Source organism: Leuciscus leuciscus, assembly GCF_965113295.1.
Source record: "Leuciscus leuciscus genome assembly, chromosome: 17".
Taxonomy (NCBI): domain Eukaryota; kingdom Metazoa; phylum Chordata; class Actinopteri; order Cypriniformes; family Leuciscidae; genus Leuciscus; species Leuciscus leuciscus.
Window position 1 is genome coordinate 26,671,792 of NC_138741.1, and position 10,180 is coordinate 26,681,971.

Sequence of the window (10,180 nt, forward strand, 5' to 3'; positions counted from 1 at the left end):
AGAAAATAAAATGTATTATTATTATTATTATAACAGTAACTCAACAACCGAGGTCTGCAGAAGAGCATCTCTGAACTAACAACACGTCGAACCTTCAAGCAGATGGGCTCCGGCAGCAGAAGGTACACCACTGCCACTGCTGTCAGCTGAGGATGGGAAACTGAGTCTACAAATGCACAGGCTCACCAAAATTGGACAGTAGAAGACTTGAAAAAAGTCTCGATTTCTGATGTGACATTCAGATGATAGGTCAGAATTTGGCTTAAACAACATGAAAGCATGGATCCACCCTGACTGTATCAATGGTTCAGGCTGCTGGTGGTGTAATGGTGTCAGGGAGACTTTCTTGGCTCACTTTGGGCCCTTTAATACCAATTGAGCACCGTTTAAACTCAACAGAGTATTGTTGCTGTCCATGTCCATCCCTTTATGACCACAGTGTATCATCTTCTGAGGGCTACTTCCAGCAGGATAACGTGACATGTCACAAAGCTCAAGTCATCTCAAACTGGTTTCTTGAACATGACAGTGAGTTCACTAAACTCAAGTGGCCTCCAAATATCAAAAATGAAAATCCACATAGCCTATTACACGTCACTTCACTTCTGAGGATTTGCAGTACAGAGAAAAAAATATATTTTAATATATATAAAAGTGTCATATACACATTCAGAGTTTATGTTATATGGATCTGAAACTGTTTTTTTTCCCTCTAGTCCCTCGAAAAGCATTCAATTTCACTGCAGATGGATTATTTTCTTTAAATCTGAATCCATCACTAGGTGGTGCCAGAAATAAGCACAGATAAGCTTCTTCCTCACACTCAGATTGTGAGGAAGATTGCTTTGTTATTTTAAGGCATGTTGTGCAATATTGGAAGAGTGTATAAAGAATATGGCAACAATCACAAAAGATGCCCATATCAGGGTTCCCTTGAATAACTCCAGACTCAAAATACTGAGCCTTTCATTTGTTCAGTGGACCTTTTGTAAAACCTCTTGCTTTGTCATATAAGATGAACAATGTGTTTTATTCAATTTTGGAGGGAAGGGGCATTAAGACGAGCTATGAATTTTAAACAACTAGTGTGGAAACTAAGCCTTCCTGTTCTTTTGACACTGTAAACAGAGCATTAACTGCAGTCTGTCTGCTCTGGGAAAGAAAATTGGCCGTATAGACAAATTTCACTCCGAAATTACTAGTAAATTTCACTAATAATTACAAAGTATTGGCAAGTAACAATGAAAATTAAACATGAAACTTTCTTGTAAGACATAATCCTTTTTTTTTTACTGGGTGTGTGACTGCATGAGCATAGGTTGGGTTTCTAATAAATATTATCCTAAACATAAATATATACAGTTATTTCCAGGGTGCTCTGAACAGTTCCGTTACAGTGTTAAGAACATGCCAGGTCAGGAAATCTCCTTATTCACAGACCAAAACGATCAGTTTAATTTTTTTCTTTCTTCCACATTTGAAGATGTTACTAATAATAACAAAAACGAAGGCAAGAAGAAAAAGAAGAAGAAAAGTTCGTCCCAACTATACTAATAAACTACATAAGCTAGAGTGGTTTTTTAATTCAACTTAGACAACAGGAAAGATTGTTTGAATTTCTTTATTTGATAGGCCTATTGGAAATAGCTTTTTCTTTTCTTTTTTTTTTAATCATTATGCATTTATATGGACATTGAAAAGATTGCCTAGATGTCGTCAGGAAACTATTTTTGTTTCTCAGACACGCTGTCAAACACACCAGCAGCCGATGGCGTCATGTTACACGCGTGACGTCTGTGATTGTGATGCATGTGGATGTGGAGTAACTGTCCATGGTGCTGAAACCGCCGCAGCGTCGGGATGCGCGTTCCGGAGTCGCGAGGCATCAATGTGCGCATCTTTTGAGCTCGTATTTCTATACTTTACATCCATAGAAGACTCAAAGCAGTGTCGGAATGCTACCCAACGACACCTTCAAGAACCTGGAGGATGGTTTATATCTGTTAAACTCCTCCAGTAACGAGACGCATAACGCGGATTCTCACGGCAGCAGCGCGATCTTCATCTCCTTCATCTATTCCGTGGTGTGTCTGGTGGGACTCTGTGGGAACTCGATGGTGATTTATGTGATCTTTAGGTATGCAAAGATGAAAACTGCGACGAACATCTACATTTTGAACTTGGCGATCGCGGATGAGTTACTCATGTTAAGTGTGCCCTTTTTAGTCACCTCTTCTTTACTTCATCACTGGCCCTTTGGTTCGCTCCTGTGTCGTTTGGTTTTAAGTGTTGATGCCATTAACATGTTCACCAGCATCTATTGTCTCACCGTGTTGAGTATTGATCGCTACATCTCCGTGGTGCATCCCATCAAAGCCGCCCGGTACCGGAGACCCACCATCGCCAAAATGGTCAACTTAGGAGTCTGGATGTTCTCCATCCTGGTCATCCTACCCATCATCATCTTCTCCACCACTGCACCCAACTCTGACGGATCGGTGGCTTGCAACATGCAGATGCCTGAGCCCGAGCGTCAGTGGATGGCTGTGTTTGTGATATACGCCTTTCTGATGGGCTTTCTCTTCCCTGTCATTGCCATATGCATGTGCTACATCCTCATCATAGTGAAGATGCGGGTGGTCGCGTTGAAAGCGGGCTGGCAGCAGCGCAAAAAGTCCGAGAGGAAGATCACACTGATGGTGATGATGGTGGTGACAGTGTTCGTGATCTGCTGGATGCCTTTTCACATCGTGCAGCTGGTGAGCGTGTTCGTCCAGCAGCACAATGCCACTCTCAGTCAGCTGGCTGTGATTTTGGGATATGCCAACAGCTGTGCCAACCCCATACTGTACGGATTCCTGTCGGACAACTTCAGACGCTCCTTCCAGAGGATTTTATGCCTCCGATGGTGGGAAAACGCCACGGAGGAGCCCATAGATTACTATGCCACGGCTCTGAAGAGTCGAGGATACAGTGTGGATGACTTTCAGCCGGACAATCTGGAATCGGACAGCACGTACAGGAATGGCACCTGCACATCCAGAACTACAACTATGTAGGATTCTGTATTGCAGCACGAAACTTTTGTTATCTGTTGTCATTGCAGTATATGTTTATATTTTAAAATTTGTATTGGTCAGACTTTATAATAACTTTCATTATTGACATTATTAGATCATATAATGCTTAATCAGAAGTTAATGTGCATTTGAATGCGCATGAAATTTCAGTTAAACATTCAGGGGTCGGGAACCGTTTTTGACCAAAGAGCCATTTTTGTTTATCCTGGTTAATGCATTTTTCCAGCCAATATAGCCTATATATATATATATACACCATTTCAATAATAGTACATTTGTTAGGTCCATAGACAACTGAAAACAAACAAATATGCAACAAACAATAAAGTTGCAATATGGAATTAATTGTGCAGGGCTTTCACTGTGAGTTTGAGTTACCACCTGAGTCGTATAAATCCTCTTCTTCTTGTGAGTGAGTGAGTGAGTGAGTGAGTGAGTGAGTGAGTGAGCGAAGAACAACGCGCAGTGCTTATGGACTACGTGAATACCCACCAAGGTGGGCGTTTTGACACATTCTGTGGGTAGGCTACTTGTCCATGTTCGGCTCGGAGCGCGTGCAGAAATCCTGTCAGTAGCAGAAATGTCTCTTGGCACAGCACCAGTTTCAATAAAATGATATGTTTCAGTCCAGTCACTAATAGCCTATTTTTATATTTTCGCTGCTATTCTAAAAATAGTTGTCACCTTTACCACAAACATGTTAGCTGCTTGAATCTGAGTGCAGGAGCTCTACTGTGTATGATCGCTGTTGTGACGCTCGAACCCCCACTGAACACGCACTTTGGCCCGTAGGCTATACTGCCTACAACTTGAAATATATTATTAGACTATTCTAAACTTTTCTTTTCATTAACTTCGGTAGGTAGCCTACAACATAGTTGTAATTGGTTGCTTTTTCTGCAAAAAGCTGATCTCTATTGATGTGTCCATTTTTTTTATTGATCATTTATTGGTAAAGGGCGGTGGCTCACGAGCCGTAAGGTTCCCGACCGCTGCATATGTTGACTTATTAATGGAAGCTATTAGAAAGTAGGCTATGTCGATATGGAAATAATGTGTGACGCTCAGATAAAAAGAAGAAAAAAAGAAATATCCACAGCCAAATATTTAGATGCTGTTTAAAATGGAATAAAACGGAGGGGGAGTCTTGCACTCTCAGTGTAAAAGCCTATGTGATAAAACCTGCCAATTTGTATTTTCTGAAGGATAGGATACTTGTGCTCGCAAAGCAGGAACAAAACAATGCTACAGTTTTCGGGTTTTATGTTTTGGTTCTGTTTAGTGAAATCAGAGCCGCTTCGCTTTGTCATGACACTCAAAAGTATGCAAATATATGAAAGAAAGAAGACCAATCAAAACGCAGTATGCAAATATGACGTCACCGCAGTCAGTGAAGTTTTGAGTAGTTCTATCAGTGTTGGTCAGTGAACGTTTTTCAACATTTAATGTTAATGTTATTTTTTGTTGTTGTTAAATAAGTGTTAAGTTGACCCCCCAAAAAAAGGACTACACTTTTTTTTATATATATATATGGCACAGGTTCATTGTAGAATATTCTATTTCAAGTGAAACCGTTGTATGAGAAGGTTTGGAAAGTTCACTAAACCTAAATGTTATGTGTTTGACTGTAAGCCTGATCCTGACAGTGAAGGTGAGATCTGGTCTGAAGACTGTGAGAAACGTTTCCATTGCTGTACTTCTGTTTGTGCCTCTGAAGGGAATATGTCTAATACAAGGCTGATTTATGGCTAATCCTTAGTGTAATTCATTACCCACAATGTGTATATTTATTCAATTATGCTTTTGAATTATGAAATATTAACAAAACCTCACCATGATCATATTTTACACAAAAAAGTGATATACTTAGACCTGTTTCACCTTATCAAAAAATATTAATTATTATAGCCTATTTTATTTGTTAAAGGTGCACTCAATACCTTTTCTCTTAATATAAAATAAAGGCAAGACAATACTTTTTACAAATATATTTTAAATGATCAAAAAATGCTAAAAAAAAAAAAAAAGAAAAAAACAAGTTATCAGTAGGCTATACATTCAAGCCGATTGCCATTGTGGCCACAAACAAAAAATATTGTCTGCGTCCGAAATCACATACTAGCCCGTCTTGAGTAGGCAGACTATACTTATTTTGAATAAGTAAGTACTTCGCGACTGCTAAAAAAAGTATGTTCTCTGTAGTATGGGTGTGTGTAGTATTAATGTAATCTGGACGTATTACATTCGCCATGTGACCTACCAGCGTCATTTGCGTCACTTCACTGCCATTCATAAATCCTCTCCCGTGGCCTCATGGGATAGTAAAGTGTCCATTGTGTGCACACTTCAGAATCTCGCCAGAAGTATTAAGTCATCCAGGTGCTTTTTAACTAGGCCTACTCTTTTATAAGTAGGCTACTGTGAATTTGGACTTACTTCTTTTGTCACATATATAGTAGGGATGTATGCGGTTTCGGATGCAACCACTGAGTGCTCCATTAAAGATAATGTAAGTGATTTCAGCGCCTCTAGCGGCACTAAACGGAATTGAAAAATATTATCCCGACACACGAACTCACACTTGCTGTTTACAGGTAGTCACAGAAACAAATCAATGTGATCTCTCAGGACACCTATTTCATCTTAATCTGTCAGGAAATAGAGACATTACGTGTGGTATTACATCAGCAAAACATTTATATAACTCCTCAGGTAAAAAGGCACATGTAAAACTTTCATGTTGTGAAACATGACAGTAATATTTAATTAGAAAACAGATCCAATGACAATTTTATCACAATATCTTCAGTAACGATTTAAAATAAGGTTCCATTTGTTAACATGACAAATACTTTATTCAAATCGGTTAATGGTAATTTCAACATTTACTAATACACTATTCAAATCAAAATATGTATTTGTTAATATTTTTCAATGGACCTGAGCTAACATGAATAACAATTATTTGTATTAACATAAAAAAAATGTAATACTGGAACAAATGAATTGCTCATCTTTAGTTAATGTTAGTTATGTATGTGTTCGTGTGATTAAATGAACAGAGACAACATCAAAACTGGATGAAAAGCCGTGAACCGGCTAATGCTTTTAATTTTCTTACCACATCTTCTACAGTTCTTACATCTCCACAAGTGCATTCAAATATCAGCTATGAAAGAGTAAACAAAGACAGAGTACGCTTCTCATAAATCTAATTACTAACTATGTGGCCTAGATAGGATTAATCCTTAACAACATAAAGACCCTGATTTCAACCGTGAGAGTAAAACAGACGGAATGGCAAATTAAATTTAAAGGCGTAATTATACAGCGCTCTTGTGCCTCTAGACCTCACACCTGAAAGTTCTGAGAGAGGAATATCTTCCAGTAAGCACCCTCCATGGTCTAGAGGTGTCACATTGAATTATCTTTCACATTTGCACAGTCTTTTCCACTTAAGTTTCCTCTTTTTCATTCACCTTCTCCATGGAGCTGGATCCATTCAGAGCCACAGCCTCCGCTTTCCTCCGGGACAGTTTTGTGGACCTCCTCCTGATGCAGCCTTTCACGATGGCCGCTATGATTACCAGCAGAACGATGAAAATCAGCAGCGCTATAATCACAGGTACTATGATATTTGAAACATCTCCAGCGCTCTCCTCAACGTGTACATCTGTCTCACTCGTTCTGACATCTTCAGGCAGAGACGTAGGTTGAGTCAGCACAGATTTGCCCCCGTTAATGTTTGAATAATCATTTCTTTTCAGATCAGTGGTGGGCGGCTTTGATCCATCACAATCATCCTTGTCATTGTCCGAACATGCACATTTGTAGGAGCCTTCTGTGTTCAGGCATCTGTGTGTGCATGGTTTGGATTCTTTGCATTCGTTTACATCCACACAGCTTCCAGATGCATCCTTCCTGTAGCCTTTTTTGCACTCCTGCAGACAGAGTTGCGATATATCCATGGTTTTGTTGCCGAACACGGTCCATACTAGATCTTTTGAGCATTTTAATGTGAAACTGGCACCAGAACCACAACGAACATAACATGTGTCCATATCATTTGAGTAGTCGATTATGTCATGTGTGCCAAGTATTTCTGGTCGACGGCACGTCACCGTAACGTTTCGTTTACAAATGAAAGGATGTTTCTGTTTGCAGTTGGCATCGACAAACCCATTGCTTGTTGCAGCAGTTTTACCATATTTCACTGAAAGCATCCCACAACGATTATCTGTGCAAGTAGTTAAAGGTTCTGTCTCCCACATTTTATCGTCAGACTGAGTGCTGTGGTCTACCGTCCACCAGAATCCTTTAAGAGGCAAATCTTTTCTAAAACAGACACCTTTAAGCCTCTCTAGTCCAATCCAGAACAACGTGGCAGTTTTGTTATTCTTGTCCCAGATTGTTTTCAGAATCTTTGCCATTTCCTTTTCTTCCGGAATGTTGGTCAGGAAACTTCCAGGTAGGCAATGACTCTGAGCTGCATTGAATGAGAGTTTGTTCAAATGAACAGTGTAAGATGATTCAGGCAAGCAACATGCCATGTTGAGAAAGCTCATAAGATATAATCCTGCTGTCCAGAATTCCATGTCTAGACCTCCCTGCCTGAATGCTCTCTGGCTGGAACTAAATGACAATGTCTGCTTTTTCCCCTGGCTTTCTTGTGAGGCCCTCCCAAGACAACAAGCACAGGAAGTCTGTTCAGCCTTGATAGAGCCTTTCACTTCCTCTTGGGTGGTGGTGCTGCCGAAGCAAAACAATCGCAACTATGAACAAAATTGGTTGCTGGTGAAACTAAAGCTTCCATAATACACAATCCCACTTCCAGACTCCCACAGTAGAGTGATAGATGAGCTCAGGCCAAAAGGAAAAATCTATGTTCCTTGGCACAGGTCTGATAAACTGTTCATTCATCCTCACCCATCACCTTCTTGAGGGTTTTGGGTTTCAGTACCTTGGAAACATCACAACTATCTAGCCTAGCAGGCTGTTTGTGCCGCATAAAGATAAGTGTAACATTGAACAAGGACTTTTCCTATTTATTTAACTTGCTTATTGTGTCTGTAACAGGATCCTTTGACAAAACAGCTCTGGGAAAAAAAATTCCCGGAAGCATTGCTCATTGCATTAGGGAATGCTCTTTACAGTAGTACTATACCTTTGTTTACATGTCGCACTCAACACTGTCAGATTCAAATGTGTGTTGATTGACCTCAGCGTGTGTTTTCAAGAACTCACATGGGACTAATGCGGTGTTGAATGTCCCATGACTAACACAGTATTATTCTGTCCTTCCAACAGGCCGCTTCGTGAAAGACCAGCAGATGCTTCCTGGAGGAAATGTCAATGAATGGCAGGAAGTGAGGTTGCAGGAGCACTTGGTTTTCTGTTCTACTGGAGTGTCAGAGAGGTGGGGAATAAGGACAGGACATGGAATTATGGGTAACAGGAAAACCAGTATGCCAAGACAGAGCAAAGAACAAGAAGTTGAAATAAAGGTGGTAGACAATACAGGTGTTTTGGGAGAGCTCTGCTGTTTTGTGAGCCAACAATTAACAATCAAACCAACTTTTTAAAGAGAATTATTCTGTTGCTTTTTTAAGTGAATATTTTACTAGTTATTCCGCCCACCAACCACCTATAAAACGCCTTAACAACAGCATAGCAATGCGCAAGCAGCGATTAAGGGGCCAACCAGCTAAAAATCAAGGCAGGGAGCATCAGACCAAAAGTAAAAATGAGTAAAGACATTTGAAGCAAAATTGTTGAACGCTCATAATTACTACAATCACTTGTAATGTGACATAATTGCTTATTACCTTTGACCCATACATTTGACCAAAATGTCAAATCGTTCCATAGATACAGATTTAATGCAGTTTGGCATTATCCCAGTTTTGTCTATTGGCACAAAATCCATAATTATTTTCCGACATGGACTGAAAATGATCTATTATAATCAGTTTCATTATAATAGGAATGCTGCATCGAATCTAAAGAGACTAGTCTCATGATTTTTGTTCAAAACTGTTAAAAAAAACCGTTAAAAAACAGTGGTGGCACTGTGGCGAAACTGTGCAGATACCCTCAGGCCATAGTTGTCATAACACGCATCATGATTGGTCAGAATATACTTAAGCGTTGGAAAGATATAGCCTCATGTCTATTTGGCGTTGAATTCGTTTGAGTGTTATTCGAGAACAGTTTGATGAATCAACTTGAATTCCATGTTTTTTTTTTTTGTCAGCATGGTCTGAAGATGATACAATTACATTTTTGTGGAAATCGGAACAACGGTTTAGGAGGAGTTAGAAAAAGTAGGTTTTTAAAGAAAAACTAAATAGCGGACAGGAAGTTCAGCCGACTATGGCAAAATTGGTATCTATATGTTCTCGGTATGACTCAGGGAATATATCAAGATCAGTTGCAATAAGATTTTTTTTCATTACCCAAAACGGGTAACACTTTATTTCGATAGTCCACTTTAGACATTCTACTAACTATAAGTAACTTTGCAACTACATGTCAACTAACTCTCATTAGAGTATTAGTATACTGTCTGCTTAATATCTGCTAACACTTTATTTTAATGGTCCCCCAACAGATATTCTACTGACTATAAGGGCGTTTTTCCACTGGGTTCGTTTGCTGCGGTCCGAACCCGAGTGCGCTAGTTCCCGGCGCCCCCCGCAGCGTTGGTCTGGTTTCACACTCAATTAGTTGTATCGAACCAGGTGCGTTTGCAGTGATCTTACGTCATCGCAAACGCACACGGAAAACGCATGGAGAATACAACTCGACTGAGCATAGCTGTAATTTGTCTGTTTTTTTGGTGCTATTATGCACAACATAGTGAGAGACAACTACGTTTATGTTCATTACATGGTGTAATTCAGCACATATCCAGGGGACGCCGTGTTTCTGCTGCTCGCAGAAGATTTTTCACTGATGCGACAGTGATACGCATGCGCAGGATACTATACTTCCTGAACAAGCACGCACCCGAGTCCGTGTTGCTTGCACATTAACGCGAACCGCGCCACGGTTCGGGAGCAACCGAGCTCAGACCACCTCCTCCAGGTAGTCTCGGGTTC

At 40.0% G+C, this 10,180-nt stretch overlaps 2 protein-coding genes across 2 annotated transcripts; one reads left to right on the plus strand and one right to left on the minus strand.

The window, feature by feature from the left end:
- Positions 1 to 1,619: 1,619 nt before the first annotated feature.
- On the plus strand, positions 1,620 to 3,844 carry sstr1a (somatostatin receptor 1a). Its single transcript, XM_082144243.1, has one exon. The coding sequence runs from the start codon at positions 1,956 to 1,958 to the stop codon at positions 3,057 to 3,059; it is 1,104 nt and encodes a 367-aa protein (XP_082000369.1). The 5' UTR covers positions 1,620 to 1,955; the 3' UTR covers positions 3,060 to 3,844.
- Positions 3,845 to 6,157: 2,313 nt separating this feature from the next.
- clec14a (C-type lectin domain containing 14A) lies at positions 6,158 to 7,740 on the minus strand. Its single transcript, XM_082144244.1, has one exon. It carries the CDS (start codon positions 7,673 to 7,675, stop codon positions 6,536 to 6,538), a length of 1,140 nt encoding a protein of 379 aa, XP_082000370.1. The 5' UTR covers positions 7,676 to 7,740; the 3' UTR covers positions 6,158 to 6,535.
- Positions 7,741 to 10,180: the final 2,440 nt, after the last annotated feature.